The sequence below is a fragment of the Dermochelys coriacea genome, chromosome 5 (assembly GCF_009764565.3).
Source record: "Dermochelys coriacea isolate rDerCor1 chromosome 5, rDerCor1.pri.v4, whole genome shotgun sequence".
Lineage (NCBI taxonomy): Eukaryota > Metazoa > Chordata > Testudines > Dermochelyidae > Dermochelys > Dermochelys coriacea.
Genome location: NC_050072.1, coordinates 113,022,791 through 113,047,110, shown reverse-complemented (window position 1 = coordinate 113,047,110; position 24,320 = coordinate 113,022,791). Strand labels below are relative to the sequence as shown.

At 39.1% G+C, this 24,320-nt stretch overlaps 1 protein-coding gene across 5 annotated transcripts in view; it reads right to left on the bottom strand.

Annotated features, from left to right (window-relative positions):
- ADAMTSL1 (ADAMTS like 1) overlaps window positions 1–24,320 on the bottom strand; it is a 683,211-nt gene that overhangs the window by 107,315 nt on the left and 551,576 nt on the right. For all 5 annotated transcript variants that reach the window (XM_043515182.1, XM_038403598.2, XM_043515184.1 and 2 more), the window contains 5 exons: window positions 23,793–23,997; window positions 22,336–22,483; window positions 18,041–18,125; window positions 7,898–8,199; window positions 533–662 (listed from right to left, as the gene is read on the bottom strand). In XM_043515182.1, the coding sequence (XP_043371117.1) occupies window positions 533–662; window positions 7,898–8,199; window positions 18,041–18,125; window positions 22,336–22,483; window positions 23,793–23,997 (870 nt within the window). The remainder of the gene's footprint in view (window positions 1–532; window positions 663–7,897; window positions 8,200–18,040; window positions 18,126–22,335; window positions 22,484–23,792; window positions 23,998–24,320) is intronic.

Here is a 24,320-nt window from a genome sequence, read left to right as displayed (position 1 = left end):
AACAGTTTTAAGTCGGAGTTTGGGACATTGCAAATTAGTTTCAGACATCAAATAACAATAACAATTTCATAATACAAGAACAAGGGGCCACCAAATGAATTTAATAGGTAGCAGGTTTAAAACAAACACAAGAAAGTATTTTTTCACGCAATGCACTGTCAACCTCTGGAACTCCTTGCTAGAGGGTGTTGTGAAGGCCAATACTATAACTGGGTTCAAAAGGGAGCTAGATAGATTCATGGAATATAGGTCCATCAATTGCTATTAGCCAGGATTGGCAGGAATGGTGTCCCTAGCCTCTGTTTGCTAGAAGCTGGGATTGGATGACAGGGCATGGATAATTGGACGATAACCTGTCTGTTCATTCCCTTTGGGGCATCTGCCATTGGCCACTATCAGAGCACAGGTTACTGGGCTTGAGGGACCTTTGGTCTGACCCAGTATAGCCATTCTTATGTTTTATATTAACTATTCCTCTCCTACATGCACGGGAAATCATGTGCTGCTGAAGGTAAGGATGTAAGATGCCTACCTTGGGGGGCAGGGCTCCAGATTACAGGCTTTCAGTAGCCGTGGAGGACGGCGGCTGGTCACACACAGAGTTTCGTCTGCAATCTCTCTTGTCTGTTTGTTCAAGCACGTCACGACAGCCTCTTGGACACCTGCATACAACATTCCAGTCAGGACTCAATGCACAGAATCCAAGGGGTGATGAAGTGCAGACATGACACCAGCAGGGGTCCTGCTAAATTGCTGTGGGGGCCTCTGCACATCAGAAAATACAGTTTGATACTCAGGACCATCAATGGAGCCAGTTCAGACATTGCTACCAAACCTGTAGCTGGGGGCAAAGGGAGGGGCTCCAACCCCCGATGAGCAGGCTGACATGCTACTGTGAGGTTTTGCTGCTCATGCTTTACAGCCATGTAGTGTGCAGGGCGAGGTGTTCCATGCTGACTGGCAGCTCAATGAGGACACTAACATGAGCACCTAAAGGCTAGGAATGCCTCTCCTGGCATGTTGGCCCTGAAAGACTGGGGTGAATCACAGGCTTCCACTCCCTTCTGTTTTAACAGGAAACCTCCACCTACAATTCCTGTAACTCTCCAGAAACAAACACACCTCTGGCCACATTCACCATTGCCTCTCCTTTCCTCCTGTTCCCCCACCTACCTGAAGGTAGGGTGACCAGATGGCCTGTTTCTGTAGGGATAGTCCTGATATTCGGGGCTTTGTCTTATATAGTCACCTGCTACCCTCCACCCTGGTCATGATTTTTCACTCTTGCTATCTGGTCACCGTACATGAAGTTCCAGTTAAATAACTAAAAAGGAGGCCCCAGCTTTGTTTCAATCAGCCATTGCTGTCAATCTCATAAAACAACTTTATTAGGGTGACAAATTCCTTGGTCCTGCACCTTCCACAAGTGTCACTGAAACAAGCAAAACACAAAACAAATGTCTTCTAACACTGAAACAATGAATGCAACCAGACTGCATACCAGCCAAGGCAACGATGTGATCATTCAATTAAGAGGGGGTGTGGTATTAAAGATGGCCCATTTATATATTCTATTTTAAGCAGCAATAGGGATTGTTCTAGGTGCAGAAAAAAAAGTAATGTGATAATATTCAATATTTGTGAACAATAGCTGTTGTCAGACTGCCACATCCAAACACTAGAGCTCTAACTTGCACTCCGCTAAATCTAATCTGGACACTGGTCATGCAGGGGAGTAAGGCACCTTTGAGAGTTGGAGGCTGGGAACAGATCAGGAGCAGCTGTGGGAACTAAAAATTAGGAAGTATAGTTTTGTGATTAAGGTGATAGACTGGAACTCAGGAGTACAGTTTGGTGAATAAAGCATTTTTCACGTTGCTGGACCTTTCAAAGAATCAAAATTAATTTGTTTTGGATCAGGCTGAAAATGATTTTTTTTTGGCAAATTGAAAAGTTAAAAAAAATGGTGGGGCAAACAAAACGTTTTGTTTTGCTTCCGACCATTTAAAAAATTATTTATTTTTTTTACAATTTTTAAAAATGAAATGGAAATTTTGAAACAAGTCGTTTCAAACAGAAAAATCAAAATAACTATTTTGAAGATTTTTTTCCAAAATGAAAAATTCTGTGAAATTTACATAAACTCACTAAATGTTTTGGTGTCACCAAATCAGCATTTTTCACCTAAACAAATTTTTGGATGAAAAATTTCACCCAGGTCTACTCAGGAGATCTGTTCCCAGTTCTGCCAGCTTCTGATTGTGCTTTTAGGCATGACAGTTTCTCTCTGTCTCCTATTACCCAAGTGTAAAATGGGGATATTAGTACTTCCCTGTCTCACAAGGATGTAGTGAGGTTAAATTAATTAAGGTACGTGAAGTGGTCAGATATTGCTGTGATAAGCATCAGAGAAAAACCTACATTTAAAAAAAATCCATGTAAACTAATTTACTTTTTGAGCCCCTTAAACTGATCCAATACAAAGATTCATGTAAGTTCATGATTTGCCTATCTACCTAGACAACCCAACCTTCAGTAATTCAAGGGAAATCTGAGCACACTTTCTATAATCATGACTTCACTTAACTGGGAAAAGTTTAACTAGACTTGTCCTTGAATAACTGGTCCACCACCACCACAACAGTAATCTGTTTTCCAAAACACCCCAAATCCTCTTAAGATGACAACATTCACAAAAAAGTGTTTGACAGGCTTGAGTAACTATGGGAAAGCAGCAAGAATAATATTGCTGTGTGTATAAACAGAACCTGCAATACGCTGTATTATTTTTGAAGCTAAAACCGATGCCACTAGGAAAAAAACAGCACAATATTATTCACCAATATGCAACAACTTACAATAGTGCTTCTGGAGTGCAGTTTGATCAAAGTCATAGATCTTCCTATTCCTATGGATCTATTGCTCCTGCTTCTCTGTTCTCTGCCCCCAACGTACACTGCAGGCTAGGGTAGTGATAGCCTCATAAAGCAGAGCTCCATAGCATGCCAGGGATATAGACATGAGTGGGCTGATAGAGTGCTGCACATGCCTATTCCAGGTGTGCACAGGACTCCAGGAGCTACCTCATTCCCAGGTGTTCAGGTTGCAGCCACAGTGAGCCAGAGTAAGGGGAGAGGGAAGGGAATCCACCTCTTACTGAATATTTACATTGTGGGACACTACTGAAATCCCCAAAGTCAGCCAATATCATTGTGGGGTTTTTCCCCCTACCAGATGGCCCAGAGAATGGTATTTATAAAAACAATATTTTGTTAGTGGGACACTTAGAATAGCCCCCAAAGATGGTTCTATTTGATTTTTAAAAATAAAACAATAGCTTATTTGAGAGATTAAAACAAATGTCAATGATTTATTTGTATGAAGGGAAACCGAACAAATTCCCTACATGTTCCCTACCTTTAAATGTTCAATAACTTTCTAATCAGGTCACTTTTCTGCTGAATGCATTATTATTACTAAAGGGAACACTGTTTTGACCATCCAAGGGTCTTACAAATATTGGCTGAATAGTAGAGAAGGTCTTCTAATCAAAGTAAAGAATCATTGTGCTCAGGACATTGGGCAGTCCTTTGGGGTGGTTTCTTGTACAGAGTTAACCGTACAGAGTGTGTTACATGAAAGCAACAATCAAGGTCAGAAGGGGCTGCCAATCAATGCAGATGGAAACCAAAGAAAATGGTTTGTACCACCTCCTATGAAATGAAACCAATGAGTTTCACAAAGCTCTCTGACAACTGGCTAGAGATAGGCCTGGACCACAACCGTGATAGGAAACACCTTCAAATGTTCAGATGTGGATTTTGCAGCTAAAGTCCATCTCTCCTATTTATTTTGATCTGGTAGCTTCAGTACCTCTTTGTGGCTTCCCCATGTAGGAGTTTCACAAATAAATTGCTATCTAATGTTATATGCAATATAAAAGTGTTAGCATTTTCACTGTGCTTGCCTTGGATTTGTAATCCACAAGTGGTCTAATCCTGAAAGTGCTGAGTCTAATCCCTCTCCCCAACCCTCACTACAACTGAGGAGTCTCTGCAGTTCTCAGGATCAGTCTCTTAGGCTATTCTTTACCTTACAGTATTTTTTTTTAAACTTCCAGGCCCTATTTGTCTCTCCTCCTTGCTTATTCAGTCCACCTAAATTGTCTCTCAGCGTATGTCCAGTAGTTTTATCGTCTATCCTGCCTGGATACAGCCCCACTCATTAGAAAGCATGCTAACTTTTGAAGAGATTCCAGATTTTGTTTCAAAACAGTTATGTCAATGAAGGGTGAAGTGTTTGAAACTTATTACTAAACATCCCCTATCCACATGCTGTAACACTGACAGCAGGTTTCAGAGGGGTAGTTTGTTTGTATTTTGCTGCAACAGGCCATTAAAAATCTAAAGTCATGTCAATATCAAAATATTTAGCATGAACTGCAGACATATGAAGTAGCATGTTCAATTACAGTTGACTGGCAATGCCAACAGAATGTTTAAATTAATATTCCAACATATACACTATCATAACAGACGTAGCCAAATATTCAAGATGTGTTGCATGCAGTCTCAAAACCTTCCAACAATTATCCAAGATAGGAACAGACTCGGGTATTATCTATTGCTTGTATTTGCCACCTAAGCGGCCTACAAGCCAACAGCATTATGATAACTTTGTAAATTGCACCGTAGAACTTCTAGAGTTAAAGCTTCCCCCTGCTACACAGACAAATATGGTGGCAGAAGGGGCATAAGAAGTCAAAATGCAGTGTGGAAACTGTGGCGCTCATGATGTGGACTGGACACAACATCTAGTCCTAGTGCATAAACTTGAACTTTCATTTACCCCCACTCCTAATATGATGGGACAGGCACCAGAGCCACAGGGGTCATGATTTTTCAAGCAGGGAGCATAGCTAGCACTCAGTCCAGCAGACATGATTTCTGCCACTATCAGCAAGTGCAAACAGCAAATAGATGTTACAGCACAGTATGCTGGCCCTATTGTTAACACCTTGCCTGATGACTGCTGGATGTCTCTTGCCTGCCCTGTACATATCTGGCTCCAGTTTGCCTGCACTTTGCTGCCACAGGGAGTATTTGGATTTGGTCTTGGGAAATAAAAAAATCTCTATCTTTCTAATGAAAATGAAGAATTCCCTAAGGAACACATTGCAAACTCAATTTTTTTTAAAAAAATTGTTTTTATTGCTATGCGTGAAAAGCTGATTTCTCAATATAAATGTTATAGGCTCAATTTACTAGTGTGATCCTACTGATTTGAGTTACCACAGTAGCACAAAGGACATGGAAACCTGGTTCAACTGGCACTAGGGAGACTCTCCGAATATAGGGGACTTCCAGTGGCACGGAACCACCATAGTGGCTCCAACACGGTCTGCCAACTTGTCTGCCAGTATAACTGTTGTGGAAAACAGGGGTGGTGGCTAAGAAGCCCCTGAGTTCATCTAGTGCTTGGCTGCCAGACTGATTCCTGAAGGCTATGCTCAGAGGGTACAGGCTGCAGTAACTTGTGCCAGGAACCAAACAGTCTTCTGGCTTTCCCCGGCATCAGGGAAACATAAAGGTGGCTCAGAACAACTTTTGCCTGCCCACCCCTCCACACAATCTCACACTTAGTGTGTTTCAGCAGGCTAAAATAAACTGTCCCTATATTTTGGGGTAGGCCAATGCATGTAATTGAAGACAAGTGTTAAATCAATACAAGAACTATTGCTTATGTCCTCCAATATTCTTCTTTCATTACCTGTCATAAACTGTGCAGCAAAGTACAAATAACAAATAAGAAAAGGCTGCTCCTTCCACTTTCCAGAGGACACTTGCTTGAGGTTCACTTCTAAATATTATTTATCACACAACATTTCACCATAATGAAGCTGTCCTGCTTCAAACTGTTTTCTTTCAAAATACCTATTAGTTCATGAATGGGAAATTAAAACGTAATAGGGTGCAAGGATGGAACATTAATCTAAGAAGTTTAAATTCACTTTCAATATACCATCAAATGGGATTTTCTATGTTTATATCTACCAGAATAGCATAATTGTTACATGATATTTGATGACAGTTCTGGGAAATGCAGCCACTAACGGCAGATGAAATTACTAACTAGTTCCTTCTGGTTGCTACCTCTCCAAGGTGAAAGGTTACTTCTATGTCTATCCAATTTCATCTCCTGAGAGTACAAAACCAATAAAATTAGCTTGACCTGTCTTGCAACTGTAGCTACAAAAATTTTGATTTAGAATTTATTTCTTAATCTGGCCTATTTTTGGTTGACCAGATAACAAATAAATAAATAAGTAAATCTCCCAACTAACCATCTTTGTCGATAATCCAAAGGTCTTAAATTGGTAAAGTGTTTCTGTCATAATAATTTATGTACGTTCTATATGAAAATGTCTACATATATACATATATATATATATATATATATATATATATATATACACACACACACACACACACACACACACACACACACACTGTATGTATTGAAATTATTTCCTTTTAGTTCAAGGGGACATTGCTTGAGCTAGTCAAGATACAAGGTTCAAAACACAAGCATTACAAATCATTATTGGCCAGTCAGACTCAAAATACAACGGTTGCTATTAAAAAGTCAGCGTTTGCCACTAGTCAACATGCCCTGGTAAAATTAGTTATAATTAGAGCAGGAAATAATGGTGGTAATTGTTGGAAAACTGTATGTTGACAGCAATCAAATGCCAACTACTATATATATATAGTAGCCAGCAATATATAAGCACTTTGTGATATGCTTTGCATCATAGAATCATTGAATATCAGGGTTGGAAAGGACCTCAGGAGGTCATCTAGTCCAACCCCCTGCTCAAAGCTGGACCAATCCCCAATTTTTGCCCCAGATCCCTAAATTACCCCCTCAAGGATTGAACTCACAACCCTAGGTTTAGCAGGTCTAACCACTGAGCTATCCCTCCATCCTTTTCTATCTTCTGGAATCTTTTTCTATTGTATTTGACTGCTAGAGGATCAATATTTAGCCAATCATTAAACTTCAACCCACTATTGATCTCTTTCCAATTCTGCAACATCATTCCTATTTAATATAGAAAATTGATTCTTTTGGCCATATTATTTATCTGCATTCTTTTGTAAATAGCCTGAAAATTGCCTTTAAAAGGGCAGCAGTTGGGAAAGCCTAGGGTTTTAAACAATTGCAATGGGAAAATTTTTCAGAACCAATTGGACAAAAGATAGCATAAACTCAAATTAATACTATACAATGTGTAAATAATTATCACAATATGCGTAACCTTTGACTTTCATCAACTTTTAGACTCTCCAAATGCCAAGTCTGTTAAGCTTTAGGCAATCAAATGGTTGGCTATTTTTGCCATATGTTTTCTTTTTGCACTGGGATCCAAGCTAACGTCAGATGGTAGCATAAGCTACAGAAACCAGCTGAGCCCCCAGTAGTTCAGTAAGCAAATGCATCTGCAGTGGCAGAATTATTTGGTTCTGTATGTGTGTGCATATATGACCATATCAAGAGACAAGCACAGAAAACGATGCTAGTTCGTCTCACTAGGCTGCTTTATGTTATTCTTCCTTGAGTGAATAAAAAATGTAAGTCATCAAGAAAGAAATGTAAACAGCAGTATTAGCTGCATTAATCATTCACAGCTGAGAGCATGAGCATGGCATTTGATACTCAATGGGCTCAAATGGGAAATACATGTAGTATATTCTTAACAGTTTCCCATTGAAGCCTTTTTTATTCTTCAAACAGATGTAGCAAAGCCATCTTTTAGACAGTGTGCATTGCAAAGCACCGTATACCGGAAAAGGGGAAAGCAAATTAACCAGAGCAAAAAGCAAATTGCCCTCACCTCCTCCACAGGATTCTGAGCATTCCGTAAAGCCCTCGTATTCCCAGTCATAGAGTTCATCAAAATCCTGGAGGCCCCCATAGATCAGTTCGGTTTCCTCAGGGTTAGATTCAGCAGCCTCCCCATTGCAGGGGCCGCTGTAACAGGCTCGTTGTGATGCAGGTTTGGGACCTTCACATTCGTCAATAGGCAGGTCAGCCACAGACTGAGAGAAAGACAGGAGCACCTGACACTTCACTGGCCGCACCTGGCTGCCCACCCCACATGTGACACTACAGGCAGACCAGGCCTCAGGAATAAACCTATGGTAAGCAAGAGAGAGGGCAAAATAAGCAGCAATGTCCAAGATAACTGGGCAGCATCCCTTGTCCAGTGGTTGCAGAAAACATCATGATTTGTCTGGGAAACAAGTGCTTCATCTCACCATACAAGTACTTCTGTAAAGTGCTCATCACAGCCATACATCTTGGACACCTTACAGTTCTTAGGGCAAAACTCAGTATAATTCTAAGTCTCTCTTATGCCCTTCCTCTCTCCTCTAATCAACACACACAACATTCAGAATCCCAGATGTGAGACATGAAAGACACCTATTACGTCATCTAGTCAATTTATACCTAAATAGATAAAATACACAAGCAGACAAAGAAAGAAATACTATGTTACAGCATCCTGGAGCCCTTTGGAAATGGGAGTCTCTATATAAATACAATCTATTATTATATAATTTCACCATGCTTAGCAGTTGATAAGGTAAATACTGGAAATAACTTCAGGAATTTATATTTTTTGTCCAGCTTCCTAGACCCAACTTTTACATTATGAGTTCTAGGTCCTTTCTTCTTCTCTTTCCCTCCCACTCTTTAAGAGGACTCACTCACTCACTCTTTCAAGGGACCCACTATTAAGAAGAGAAGGGAAAACTGGAAGGAGGGCCCTTGGTGACCTTGTTCTGTTATGACTGACCTTATATTGTCTGTTGTTACTGAATGGCAGGAACTCAGTTGACATTATGGAGTCCAGCTGTGGGAAAGTCTGAAGGATGTCACTGTCTGCCACCCCCCAGAGGGCATCTCTGTATCAGTGGCACTGACAAGACCATGAAAGGGGAGGATTGGAATCAAAAGTGGAATACTTGACAAAGAAAAATATGAGTTAAAAATAAATGGTTCTTTTAAAGAAAGCCATGTACTTGTTCCTTTTATGTGCAGACACTCATCTGGTGGGCCACACAGCCTTCTCCTATTACAAGAATTTCCTAGGCTCCTTGCAAAATGACTGATCCTGTATTTACAAGAGGCAGAGTATTTTCCTATAGGATTTCTTAGTTGCTGCTGTTGGGCATAGTGCACAGGACCCATTTCAGCTGAAAAGATTTTTGCTGTACCATTTAGTATTTACGCAAGGTTCATAAAAATGTAATAAATACAGCAAGCCAAACTGTGCACACTGGTACGTTGAATAAACCCAGAGTAGTGCCATTGACTTCAATAGATTTACTCTGGATTGATGAGAGTTTGGCTCATTGGTTCTGTAACATACCTAACAAACCTTGATGAAAATATATTTTAAGGAAATGTGGAAATTAAAACAAAAACAACATAGAACATGAATTTGTAAGCCAATAAATAACAGTGGGCCAAATGTTCAAAGTTTGCATCCAGCATTCAGTTTGCACATACAATCAGTTGCATATGCAAGTGAATAGTGCTTGTATGTGAAAACCCAGCTGTGCATGCCAATTAGATACACATTCATTTACCTACTTTGTATATATTAGCACTGTTTGCATATGTAGGCTTTTGCATGCAGAAATAATTGCACCTGCCGATTTGTGGACACCAGAATTTTTTTGAAAACAGGTCCTCATTAAATTCAATTTTAATTTTTCCAGACTCGTATTCAAAACACAAGATGACAGCTCTCTTGCTGTCTCATGTGGTAAGCTGTGTGGTATTTTATCTCTCTCCCTCTTAGTTTAGATAGCATGATCTAAGATCTTCTATAATTATGTAAGGGAATTTATTTCAAAATTCAACATGATTGGCACTCAGAATGTGGCTTTTCAGCCAAAGATCATCTCATTTATAAAAACAACATAATGGACTTTGCTATTTTAAACAGATATTGGTGGTGAGAACATCCATGCTTTGTTTTGGCATGAAATGATCACACTAATTTAACTTAAAAACTCTCTAGAGGGCAGCTGAGCAGCAATGCATACTTTGCTTTGTGAAAGTAGCTACAGGGAAATTGGTGAAGTGGGAGGCTGAAACATAGAGCCTGATCCAACACTCACAGACAACTCATGACTTCAGTGGACACTGGATGAGACCCATGTAAGGTGACCAGATGTCCTGATTTTATAGGGACAGTCCCGATATTCAGGGCTTTTTCTTATATAGGCTCCTATTACCCCCTACCCGGTCCCGATTTTGCACACTTGGTATCTGGTCACCCTAGACCCACAGCTGTCCTGTTGTCTTTATGGGGAGATCCAGACCATTCTACGTGATTGTACACACACGGGCACTGCTCCTTGAGAATCTGCATATCCACAGGTACATTATGAAGAATCAGAATGAATATTGACTGACAGAACATACATGATCTAAGGTGCAGGGTGAAAACCTCTTCTCCCTTTCCTCACCGCCACTCCTCCATCTCTTCCATTATGCTTCCTTTTGTTCCTTTCTTAAGATACCATTTACATTTTTTAAATCCTCTTTGGGTTACTCTGGGGTTCATCTGAAGATCTGGGTGCTCAGAACCTTTGAAAAATCACAGGTGTCAATTTAGGCACCCAAAAAATCAAGACACCCCAAAGCACTGGCTACTTTTAGTGACTTGCCCAAGGTCCCAGAAGGTGTCTGCGATAGACCCAAGTCTTCTGACTGCCAGACCTGCACTTAATCACCATACCTCCTCTCCTTCTCAATACGTGGCACTCTTCCCCTAGAGAAAGTACTGAACTAATGCCACAGCATTATCACAAAGAGCACTGTGCACTTGGAGGTGCCATTGTTCAGATGAGATATAAAACAAGATCATGATCACTTGTCATTCAAAATCTCAAGGCTCCATTTGCAAGAACAGTCGAAACACACTGGTCAAACGCCAATCTGGGTAATTACATTCTTCTTCCCTACATGTTCCTTGCAGTTTCAATTGAATGTAATATTTTTCTTCACATTGTGTCACACCATTTTGTAGTCTCATTGTTTAGTGTTAAACATTTACTGTTTTTCTCCCCAGTAGTGGATACAGCAATTCTTATATACAGTATGTACATGCTATACACATTAACTCCCTAAGACACTGTGGGATCCTTCTAAATGAAAAGACACAAACATCATCTAATGTTAGTTTAACACATGTATGATCTTTTATGCAGCTGCACTTACAGCCTAATTGGATATGATTAAACCCCAATATGGGAAGAAGTTTTCCCTGCTTTTGTTTCTTCTTCTGTTTCCTGAAATTGATGGAGCGAAGCACTGACAGACTGGTCCTGTTGGTAATATCTGTGTGTGTCATTACTGCCATCTTGCTCAGTCAATATATTTGGCAAAAAATAATTAAAAAATCATATATTTAGTATTTTTAGTCTATGTCGGAACAACTTTTAGTTCACTTTTAACCTGCTAATTAGTCAATTTCTATGTATAAATATCTAAAAGATGCACTATTTTAATAGGAAAAATGGGATAAACTATATATGAATGTTTGCATACACAAAAATCTTATTTAAAAATGTGAAATAGTGCTTAGGTGACTCTGGTACACTGATCTTTCTGCCTATGTGAAATTCCCTGTGGGTTCTGTTCACACAGATGCATGTCAGGAATTTCCTTTTGTTTCTTACTGAATCAGCCCCATCACTAAGCTGGTGCCATCTGGCATCCAGATATTATTGTTTGCCCTCTGTTTTTTATGGCTCACACCAGGTTTATTTATGGCAATGTTAAAAGCTGGGTTTCAGGTTAACATAGAAAAGTGTTTTTCAAGAGTTATACAGCAAAAAAAAAACCCACCTTCCCAACAAAACCAATCTGATTAAAAATAGACCATCCCATACCTTTTCAGTCATGTCTGCGGCTCTTTCTGACTCTGGCTGTCATAGAGTGTTGGTGTAAAACTGAGCCCCAGTGAAAGAGCTCTCATATAGATATAAATATCCCTCATGTACGATTTTCTTGAGAGTGGTGAATGACCATTCCCCAAATGGGTAGTATTAGATACCTTATACATGTAATGACAAAGGAGCACAAAGACTTCTAGAACTACCTTCTATAGTTTTAATAACCATTATGTGATTTTCTTTTCATTCTAGGTTCATTCATATAAAAGGTGTCTAACTCATTATTTATTATTATTATATTAGTATTTCAGGAGCATGGCGAAAAGAAATCTTATGGCCTGTGTTATGCATAGGCTTGGAAGGATTAGATGCTTATTGGTAAACGTAGATAAACATCAATTTCATCATACACAAAAAAAATATTTCCATCTACAATAGAAATTTACTGATAAATTTCTGATAAAGGTAGAGTATGGAAAATGATACTTGAGAGCTAGGAGTTTGATGTAAGGATATTTACTTTGTATATTTTGACATGTGATGTTGAGAATTTGTGTTTTAAAGGTTATAAAACTAACTTTTGAATCTCAACATCTACTGTCACTAAAAAACTACTCAAATTCCAAGCCCAGAAAGAACGATTGTGATCATTTAGTCTGACTTTCTATACAACACAGACCATAGAACTGTCCCCAGATCATTCCTAGATCAGATCTTTTAGAAAAACATCCTATCTTGATTTAAAAATTGTCAGTTGATAGAGAACCTACCACAACCCTTGGCAAATTGTTCCAATGGCTAATTACCCACAGTCAAAAATATATGCCTAATTTCCAGTCTGAGTTTGTCTAGCTTCAACTTCCAGCCCTTTGATTATGTTATACCTTTGTCCGCTAGATTGAAGAGCCCATTATAAAATAGTTGTTCCCCATGCAGATACGCATAGACTGTAATCAAGTCACCCCTTAACCTTCTAGTTGCTGAACTAAATAGATTGAGCTCTTTGGGTCTCTCACTATCAGGCGTGTTTTGTAATCTTTTAATCATTCTCATGGGTCTTCTCTGAGCCTCTCCCATTTATCAACATCCTATTTGAATTGGGAGCACCAGAGCTGGTTGTCTGATCCACCCTCATTGTTCTATTGCCTACCCCCCCCAATTATTTCCTGAAACAGTGAAAATTTAAATAAATAAAAACAAATGGTTAAAACCCATGACTTTGTGCATCTATGATAATTTAAATTGATAATAAAATACTTCTAAACAAACACTGAAATCAAATTTTGCCGAGCCTAATTATGCAGGAGGTGAGACTTGATGATCATAATGGTCCCTTTTGGACTTCATTCTATGAATCAATCAGACAGCTAGGTTCCATTATGATAGATAGTGTATGCATATGAAATTTTTAAAAAAGAGTCATTGCTCCTATAATCTTACAAATTTAGCATTGACCACAGACAACAAGAGGATACAACAAACAAATGGAAGGGATATAACTGTGAAACACCCATGTTTAATATAATGCCACAATGCACTGGCTGACCAGACATTGCTATGTGTCTGGTAGACAATCAGGACAGAAGTAAATTTTATGATTGATGATGTAGTGGCTTTATGGACTTTTATGGGATGGCACAGAAGAAAGAGTGAAGGTTCTTGGGGGAAAATTGGATTAACTGGTGACAATGGCTGGCATTATTAACAAAACAGAGGCAGGAGTTGATGGCTTAATAGCATATTAGAGATGACAGATGCTATCTTGTCAAGTATATTGAAAGAATTACTATTTATTCACAATTAATCATGGGCTGGTACAATGTAGGTAAGAAAATCTCACAGACATGGAATGGATGAACACAGCAGTCTGACTGGCTGAAGAGACTTCCAATCCTTATAACGGTCTTCAAGAAAACACAGTCATCAAAACTGTATAGTCTCTTCGCCAACCAGATCACTACACTTCCAAATCTGCCACTCAATTGAATAACAGGGGCTTCTGTTTTAAAAACCATTCCCCTTCTCTTTCTCCCTCTATTCACCTCTTCTCCTCCCCTCCTTTCCTAATGAAAAGCGGAGAGGGGCTCCAAAGGAGAAGCCAACAGCCCTGCTCTCCTGAGCTGAACAGGGGGGCTTCAACAGAGAAGTCAAAAAATTTTCTCAGATGAAGTCCTGCTACTGGAGCTCAGCTGAAAGGAGTGGAATAATATGCATGGCTTCCTTTTGGAAGCCCTCCTCCTCTCCCCACCATATGAATAAGAGATGGTGAGGTAAAACTGCAGCATTTTTGGAGCTATTTTGTACAATATTTACAATGAGTTGACATGTTAAAACAGAACTGTATCTCTTAAGTGGATGAATTTTGATAGATATATGATCATATTTCAGTGGTTCATATTCAGAGCTGGTGTAAGAGGCTGGAACTCCATTCACCCTTTTATACCAGTACTGTATTTGGCCCAATGTCTAAAAATGTGTCTTTCCCCACCCCACTACCATACCCAATAAATTCAAGAATAAGGGCAACAATACTCCAGGGGGTGCTAAAATACGCACACTGTGGATATGCTGAGGCACATGATTCTAGCTTGTGTCTCAGTATACTCGAGAGGTGTGTATATTGACTGTCAGATTCACTGTCATGTATTATTGGGTACTTAACAACGAATGTTTATGTTGGTATTTTTTTTTGTAATTCCTGTGTGTTAGACTCTGATGAGTGACTGTATAAAACCAGCAGTTTACAGCATCTCAACGAGTCCAGAGTAAATTTCCCTCAGTTTTGTTTTCGTAACTCCAGCCCAGCAAACCCAGCTTGGGATCTGAAGGTTAAGATGTGCTCCTTCTGCCTCATGCACCACCAGATAGGGACCCAAACTAAAGATTTGGAAATCTCTCCTTCGAGAAGATTGAATATGGATGGACCTTTTGCAACGTTGTCTCATATCCATTAATCACCATTAATAAAAAAAACTCTGTAGTAGGATCTCATTTAACAACTGTGTTGATTACGCAAGGGCCATAAAAGAAACCTGCTCACTCTCCCAGAGTGTTCTACTGTTTGTAAAAGTGTTCTACATTTTACTCCCGTGCTGGCTCTGCAGGGCTAATAGGAGTAAAATGTAGAACACTTCACCCTGGTTTCTAGCATAAGCTCAGAATGGTGCACCACTGATGTTCCACATGGGACAGGATCTGCCTATGCAGATCTCTTTGCAGGATCGGGACCTTAATTTGGTCACTAAAGTGAGCAAATATGACTCTACATACACACTGAGAGCAGATCTGTTCTGTAAGAAGGTATCATAACCACACTTTAAATATTTTAAAATTCTTAGCTTCCTTTGCTCTTATAACCCAAGCCCTGTTTTTATATCATGGATCATATACTCATTTTTCTCCAGAATATTTTGAAAAGACCTCTTCAGTATTTTCTCTGCAATTCATCCACCTTTTGCTAAGATCCAGCCATGCTGCAGTTCACAAATCCCTCATGTTAATATTAAAAAAGAATGTAATAATATATAAAACAAATAAGCACATTTTTTAAAGCCATGTCAAAATTAAATTCTCAAAATTCAGCTTAGGACTGTTGACAGTAGGCTAAAATCACAGCGTCCTCCCTTCATCACTTTCCAGCAGAAATGTGGGCTGCATTTCAAATCATCATCATATTTCAGTTTAAGCAATATGATTCCTTTTTTTTATAAATTTGCTGACAATACAGCATTTTCATTATGCTTTTAGGGAGTAATTATAGTTTGTTAAATACATATTTAGTGGAGTGGTTTAATATGGTAGAAAAAAAATAAAACACCAACTGTGCTTCACAAGTTAAAAAAAATTCAGGTTCATGTGTTTTTCTGGATCTTGTCTATGCATGAACAAACTGAACATATGAAGCACACAAGACTATGTATACACGTCACCATATTATATCCTACAGCTGGAACTCATCTGTATATCGGGGAGATGGGGTAAAATAATTATTGTCTTGAGCACAATATTATACATTTCCTTTGCTTTATACCAGTACTCCAACTATAATCTACTTCAGTTTGGATTAATTGTGCCAGAACTGCAATTTTACTCCATGAAGGATAACATTTATTAGCCTAATAGAGGGCTGTAGTTACAGTGGAAGGAGCCATGTGTTTAACTGCACCATTCTGATTAAAACTATAAAGAATTTCTTATAAATACACATTTACCACTGTTCCCATGTAAAATAAAATAAAAATGCAACATGTTCATTATGTATTTGTAATTTCTCTAAAGAAGCTTCCTTTTCATAGCAATTTAATTGTCCTAAAGATGTTTAATTGTCAATAAACAGATTGTCTAACAGACTGTAATTTATTGAAAATTAAACATCTTTTGCACAATTACATTGCTATGAGAAGGAAGCTGCGGTGGAAGTAATGGGATAAATGCAGGCATTCTCAGCAGGGCCACAAAACTTCTTGAGAGAAATTACAAATACCATAATGAGCATGCTTCCTTCTCCCCCGCCCCCCATCCCTCCACATTGGAACTGTGGTAAATGTGTGTTTCTGATGGTTTTAAAAACCACTCATAATCCCATATTTATTACTGTATTCCTACTGTGAATAAATACCGCACATACAGTATGCTGTAGTTCAATCTGACTGAAGCATATCTCTTATTGTGGCTCTAACTTTGTGTGTATCACTAACTTGCTGCATCAAGGTCAGATTCCTGCAATCCTGGTGCAATCAAAACTCCTACTGGTTTTACTAGGAATGTAGGTACTCAATTGAAGAGAAAGTATTTAGCATTTTTATCTCCCTTTTTAGGTTCTTGTTGAAATGTTTTGTTTTAATTTTGCAGCATTAATTGTAACTGCATATTTTCCTTTAGTTACACTGCTAATTTTTCCATAGAAGCATTACAAGCTCGAATAGGAATAAATATCTGTATGGTTTAGAAGCAATAAATGCATAGATTTAGAAAAAAAGGCATAGGGACATTCATTCAGGAAATCCTGTGTTCTTTTAACTTATGGATGTAGCCCAATCTGCTGTTCAAACGTGCCTGCCTCATGATGCAGGGATACTACCTGGTCACTGGGGAACCAGGTGTTAACCAAGATCAACTTTGCATAGGCACTATGGGGAAGAACTATAAACCAGATGCTTGGAAGATTGAGGGGAAGAACCCCTGTAGGAGTGACAGGATTGGGTTAAACTCTAAGGCTGTAGAGTTTTCTGATTTATTTTCTGCTTATGGTCATTCATTTCACTTGCTACTGTTGCATTAGCCCTTGAGAAAAAAGCCGTTGCTGGCTGCTTCTGTATTTTTCTCTGCTAAGTCATTTCACTAGCTTACAGGGCTAATCCTTCAGCCTTTCCACACAGAGCTCTCACTGAAATCAAGAAGGAGTTTGCATGTGAAAGGACTGTAGGATCTGTAAAGCATGTGATTGAACACCATTAGTTTTAAAGTGATGATGGTCATTGGTCCAACCTGTACTTTCCTGAAACTATTGTGTTGTGTCCACTTGACAGGAAGGATGGTCCAGTGGTTAGGGCATTAGCTTGGGAGACCTGGGCTCAAGTCCCTGCTGTGCCATTGACTTCCTCTCTGACCTTGGGTAAGTCACTTAATGTCTCTGTGACTTAGTTCTCTACCTGTAAAGCAGGGATAATTGCTGCCTGACCGCTCAGGGATGTTGTGAGAATAAATAAAGACTCTGAGATGCTCAGATAGCATGGTAATGAGGGCTATACAAGTGCCATAGACAGACAGACTTTCCACATAATAAATGCCCGAAAATAAATGGCATCATGATTATAAGTTTCCTTGAATTCAGTCTAAATCTTCAACGTACACCATACTCCTGTACTCAGTTTCTCCAGCTCTTATCTAGAGCCTGATACAACTTCAACTAAAGCCCATTAATTTCATCAGGATTTGAATAAGGCCCTTCTATCCTAATGAAAGAACCAAATACGATTCAAGGTAGAGTATTATTTTAATGCAGGCCCTGAATCCTGATCTGACCATAGCGTGTTTTCAACGAATTATGTTTTAAGACTTACGATGGTTCTTCAGACACCATTGCTCCTTCTTCCAGCTCTTGTGCCTGCTTGTACCATGGCAGTTTAGCTTCCACAGGAACTTTCTCTAGAGAACATACACAGGTACATGAAAACAAAAACCATATAGCAATGCACACTGCTTTGTTTCTGTAAGTGACTATATCTGCATTTCTGTAATGTTCTTGTGTGTATGGTTGTACATGTGCATACTGAGCAGCACAGAAGGGGGCAAGGGAGAGAGAGAGACATTCCACTACAGTACAGAATATACAGTCTATAAAGAAATAAATATATATAATATATAAAGAAATATAGAGTTTCTATGAAGAAAGAGAGTTTGTTTTTATAATGCTAGAATGGCAAATTAAATGCCATTTTAGAGGAAAGTCTACACAGGTGGGCACTTTAGCAAAGTATTTTTCAAAAACTCTTCTAACATCCAGGGGGAGAATCAGATTTTCATCTACACTGCAGAGCTGAAATATTCATGATGGCTGTTTTGGCTTTGAGTTTTGTATTTGCACAATAACTGCACTGCCAATAACTGTACTTCCCACACGGAGACAAATAATTGGAAATTGCAGTGCACCAAATTCATCCGCTCAAGTAACAAAGGGGGAAGTTCACTTTTGTGCAGGGGGCCAGTCAAGGCCTAGGCATGACTTAATCTCACATAAGCCCTCAAAATCAGGCTTATTAGGAGCCTAAGTAATACATAAGCCCTTGTGAAGAATGCACCCCAAAAGACATTCCATGGAGCGTGTGTGTGTGTGGGGGGAAGCAATCTTCATATTAACATTGTTGCTGACTCTAACCTTGCATAGCCCTGTGTGTATCCTTAAATTTTACAGCCTCATAAAGTACATTAAATTCACTTTTGATAGATTATGACATTGAAGAAAATCCACATCTGATGAGTGATACTGCAAGAAACAGAGAAACCAGAGTGAAATAGTTCAGTGATGTTCTCTGACTCTAAGCTTATCAGTTCATCAGCTATGTGGATTTAAAAAAATGAGTTGGATATTTTTTCTGTCATTTTTGATAGAAAACAGTACAGATGCTTTTTATTCTCCAAGATCTGCACTAAATATAATAAGTTGCTTTTGGGAAAAAAATGTCCACGTTATGAGCCAAATTTTACTTTCACAGCAGTGTGAATTCGGAGTATCTGCACTGAAGTCAATGGAGCTGTTCTGGTTTTAAAGAGCAAATTTGGCACAATTTCTCTGAAATCAGCTCTGCATTTCTTCTGAGTAGTTTGGGTCAGGATTAGGAAAAAACAGACGAAAACACAAAGGGTGGCATTCAGCCCTATACAGAGAACCAGTGCAGGGTCTATGTACCAACTGAGTTCCATTTAAACCTTTAGGGTTTAAGTGGCAGACACACCTCAAGCTGGCCTGCTGCAGAGAATTAATTTCACTCCAAATACATGAGAATTTTCAGGAACTTGGTGCATACATTGGAATTTTTGCATAAACATGCAAACTACTGAAACTGTCAGTAGCAACATTAGCAATGTACAGGGATCATAACTTGCCATTTGATTTCACAGCTACTGCAGCTTCAGCTGAGCAATACAAAGTTTTTTGGAAGTAAACCAGTGGCTGCGAAGAAAGAGTGTCGTAACAGCTATTATGCCTTCACTTCCAGAAATAGCAGGCCAGGATTCTATTCTGATATATTTATTAGTGACATTTAAGGATGAATATGTGCCAGCACAGCTCTTAGTTTACCAAATTTGTTATCCAAAATATGTAAGAGATATTTTTATTTATATACCATATAGCTTATTTTTATGAGGTTTGGAAAGCCAGATCTTACTCTTTTGCTTTCCTTTTTGAATGCAAAGTCTTGTAAAAAGCAGTTTGTGCTCTTCTACACAGCTGACTGCAAAGTGACTTTTATTTTAACCTTTCCTTCTTTTGGGGGTTGGGGGGGAATGGTGTTACATGTTGGTGGGGAGAAGCAGGTAAAATCAATTCCAATAAACTGAACTGTAAAAAAAACACTTCTGTATTAGAGATGTTCACTTTTATTAAATAACTTGTTACAAATAATGAAACAAAACCAATTTCTAAAGTAATTTAATGAAGAAACCAAGACTTTGGAGATAAAACAAAAGCCCCCTGCTTTTACAATAGATTCATGTTTTTAGCCTAATACAAACTCTTAAACTCTATGCCTTGTGTTGTGCAGGAGGACAACTATATGAACACAAAACCAACAAGGAGTCCGATGGCACCTTAAAGTCTAACATTTATTTGGGCATAAGCTTTCGTAGGTAAAAAAAACCCCACTTTTCAGATGCATAGCATGCAGAGCCACTGAAGAAGTGGGTTTTTTTTACCCACAAAAGCTTATGCCCAAATAAATCTGTTAGTCTTTAAGGTGCCACCAGACTACTTGTTTTTGTGGATACAGACTAACATGGCTACCCCTCTGATATATGAACATCCTTCCTAGCATTAAAAACCACAAATCACTATTTAACTTAGGGATATCTTAAATTTTCCAGTACATTATGACATACCTAAGAGCTTTCATGAGCTAAGAGTGGGATAAATTACAGCAGCTGCATACCCTTCATTTTATTTAGCAGACGTATATTAAGATAAAGACTTGCTCTGTATTTTTTTCTTATAGTCTTGACCAGCCATAATCACTGATTTTCTGCCCTGTAGTAATCCATCTTCAGAATGCTATGGCAGGCTAAGTTGAAGGGTTGACTAGCAGATGCATACTTTGCCACAGGTATTGACTCGTTCAACTGTAATTTATAACTCTACATTTATTAAGCAAATCACCTCTTTTTGGATAGTTTTCTAGTAAGTTTCAGCCCTGCAAGTGCATGAGGCAGGAAATTGCACCACCCGGCACTTGAAAGGGCAACTGTGAAAGAGGAGGCATTTGACCTGAAAAGGACAGCAGAGTGTATTTTTAAAATCACACCAACTCCTCCCCACTCCCAAAACAAAACTCTACCAAACCAAAATGCTACACTGCATACACATCATCTCCCCAGAGGGGAGAATTAAGAGAAAGAATAAACTACATGTCAGAGATGTTGGTCACATCACTTAATTTGCTACTGGAAGGCACTCAGATATTATGCTATACTGGATCAGAAGAGTAGCTTTGCCATGTGGATGGGGTTCCATAGGAGCCCCACCAGCAGAGGTTTCAAGGGTTGGCATCTTGACATTGGTGCTCTCACTTATCATTGGCCATTGAGTATGGAAATAAAAATTCCAACTTTCTCCTTTCCATTTGTGGTCACTAAAAAGTTATAGGCCACTTTTATTCAATTTCAACCATTCAAGTGCCCTTAATGTGTATTATCCGTAGTGATTTACAAAATTATATTAGTTTTATTTCTGAGTGGATCATGTCGGGTCTAGAGCCTCCAATTCAGAGAAATGAAAGTCATATTTTAGCCAGGAAAATTTCCATTAAAAATAAACTGGCCTACACACATCACACGCATGAGAAGGTTATATCCATGTTGTTCTATCCATAGATATCCATCTACATATAATTAGAGAACCATGTGATAATTTATCAAGCACCTTTGCTGCACTTGCCCCCTGCCCATTACTCCATTTACCCCAGGATTTACTCCTACATTCCAACCCCATGAGCAGCTTCAAATAGCTGCCTTATAGAAATCAATATGCCTCAGCAACATTTCCTTCTCCCCTCAACCAAAGTGGGGAACTCCTCCCAATATCACTTATTATCAGAGGCTCAAGACAGGGACTATTCAATTCTGCAGCAGCAAGGGGTTCTCTAACCATAAAACTGTTGTGATTTTCAAGTCTGTACAATCTTGTAGCCTGGCTAGTAATAGGAGCTTCTCTATGGGACATACAGCGCTTGCTTCTAGCTTAGTTAAAGCTGCTGATTTGTCTGAATGCTGTTTAAACCTATGGGTAAATTTAAACCAGTCACTTTAAACATATTTGTTTCCCTTTAATAAAGCACTATGGGCCAACTTTAGCCCTGATGTAGTCAGTGAAGTTGCACCCACTTACATCAGGGTTGAATTTGGATTTTTTTTCTAGGTTGGTGGATCACCAACTGATAGTAATAAGATCTGATTTGTTTTGAAAGATCTACAGGTTGCCAGCATTTCAAACACCACCACTTACATCCAAACTGGTACAGCAACAGCAGAATCTCGATAGAAAGTCATGAATTACTGCATTCAGACAGACTTGGGAACTTTCAGCCAACAAGCAAAAACAGCTCCTTAATGTGGCAGAGCTGTAAAGATTCGTCTGCCTTTTTACCTTTGGGTTTATAGCAAGGAGTAGGTACAATGCATTCTTCTTTTATATGAGGCTTTGTTTTAGGGCTGCAACCTCCTGTATGCATCCCTCTGTGATCAATGCAGAGCACCACACGGTATCTCAGCCCCTGGCCACACGTTACAGTGCACTGAAAGAAGAAAAGAAAAAGTACAAAGTAGCTTTTTTTTTTTTTTTTAAACCACCCTGTGGGAAAAATGGAGTATACAGCAATAATATAACAGCATCAGAGGGAAAAACTTGGATCAGAAACAGCCCATACTGGCCCATAGATTACTTGTTTGATACTGGTTAGGGACAAAGTTGACAAACAATCGCTGGTTTTTTCCTTTCTCTTCTGAACAATTGTTTGGTTTAGAGATTCAGCGGCTGGATTTCTCTCTCTGTGTCACTCTACTAACTCTCTCAGCATTGGTCACTTGGCCTCCGGCCATCAGTCCCATACTGGATGTATTCACTAACACCTTGTCAGTTTCAGCTGTGGCCACGTCTACTCCGCTTGGACAAGGCACTGGAACTTATGGGTTAACGGGCGTAACAACTAAATATTTTGGAACATGGCACTGTATAGAGTGGGAAACAATTTGAGGTTTAAACTCCATGCACTTTCTCAAGTTGAATTCTTTTATATGGCATGTCATTTCCCCCAGGATAGTGGGTTTCTGAAGCTGCAGGCACCAACCAAATAGGAGAGAAGCAGAGAGTAATAATAATGCTTTGCACATATCTACACCCTTTAATCTGAAAATCACCAAGCACTTTACAGATAATAATCTACCAAGTCTCACATTTTGGTAAAGTAGGTAAGTTTTTAAAGTCAGTTTTATCGGTGAGGAAACTCAGGCATAAAAAGGATAAATGACTTGACGAAGCTCAGACCTGTTGGAATAGGACCCAGACCTCATTTTCCTCCAGTCTTGTGACTTCAGCACAAGTCTTAAAGAAAACGAGGTGAGTCAGGATTAGGCAGCAGGTAGCGACTATGGTACTAAACAATGATTATAGAGCAAAGACTTTCATGACTATGCTTGCATGGCTGCTCATATTTCAGACCTCAGAGCAGCAGTCCAGGATATTTGACTTGTGGACAAAGAGTACAAGATAAATGTGTATTAGAACGTGTCCATTGACAGCTTGTGTCTCTCTGCCTGTGCGTTTATGTTTCTACTTCATCATTTATATCTGATCGTTATTTAACATGACCGATCTGATTTGCTTTTCCATCATTCTCCTCAGCTAATGTTATAAATCCTGAGTATTTACTCTGCAGTGGGATAAATGCCATTCTTGAAGCAGGAAGATCAGAAAATTCCACAAGGTAAATAAGCTTAGTGACCATTCTTATTCTACTAAATTCTCAAACACATTAACGAACAGAAGATTTGTTCCCAATGCCTGGCTTAAATACAAACAACAAAACTCAACAAAGAACTGTGTACCGGAGACCACTCCTGGGCCAGCCATTTTGGGCAGTCAAATATGTTGCAGGGCTGGACAATGGGCATCTTTGGCGTGTACATGCACTTCCACTCCTCCACAGGGCTGATGTGCCCCTGAATGTCTTCCTCCACACAAGAGACTGTGCGGGTCTGAATGCCCCCTCCACACGAGGAGGAGCATGCTGTCCATGGAGTACTCTCCCATCTGCACAAAAAAAAAAAAAAAAAAAAAAAAGGCATCAATGAAGCGGTAAAAACACCCCAAATGCTTGACCTTTCCTTGTGGTCTTTTTTTGATAAGATTATTATTATGAGCAGGACTTGTTCATTTATATGTATGGCCCCAACAACCACACACACTTATATCTGGCTCCTTTAAAAGTTTTCGTGCCATTAGTATTTAATTTACAAGATGTTCCCTTCTCCCCCACCCACCCAGTAGTTCAGGTTATTACCACAGAGAATTTAATTTATGTTAATTAGGGAGACTATTATATCTTGGCACTATGTGTCACATATTGGGAGACC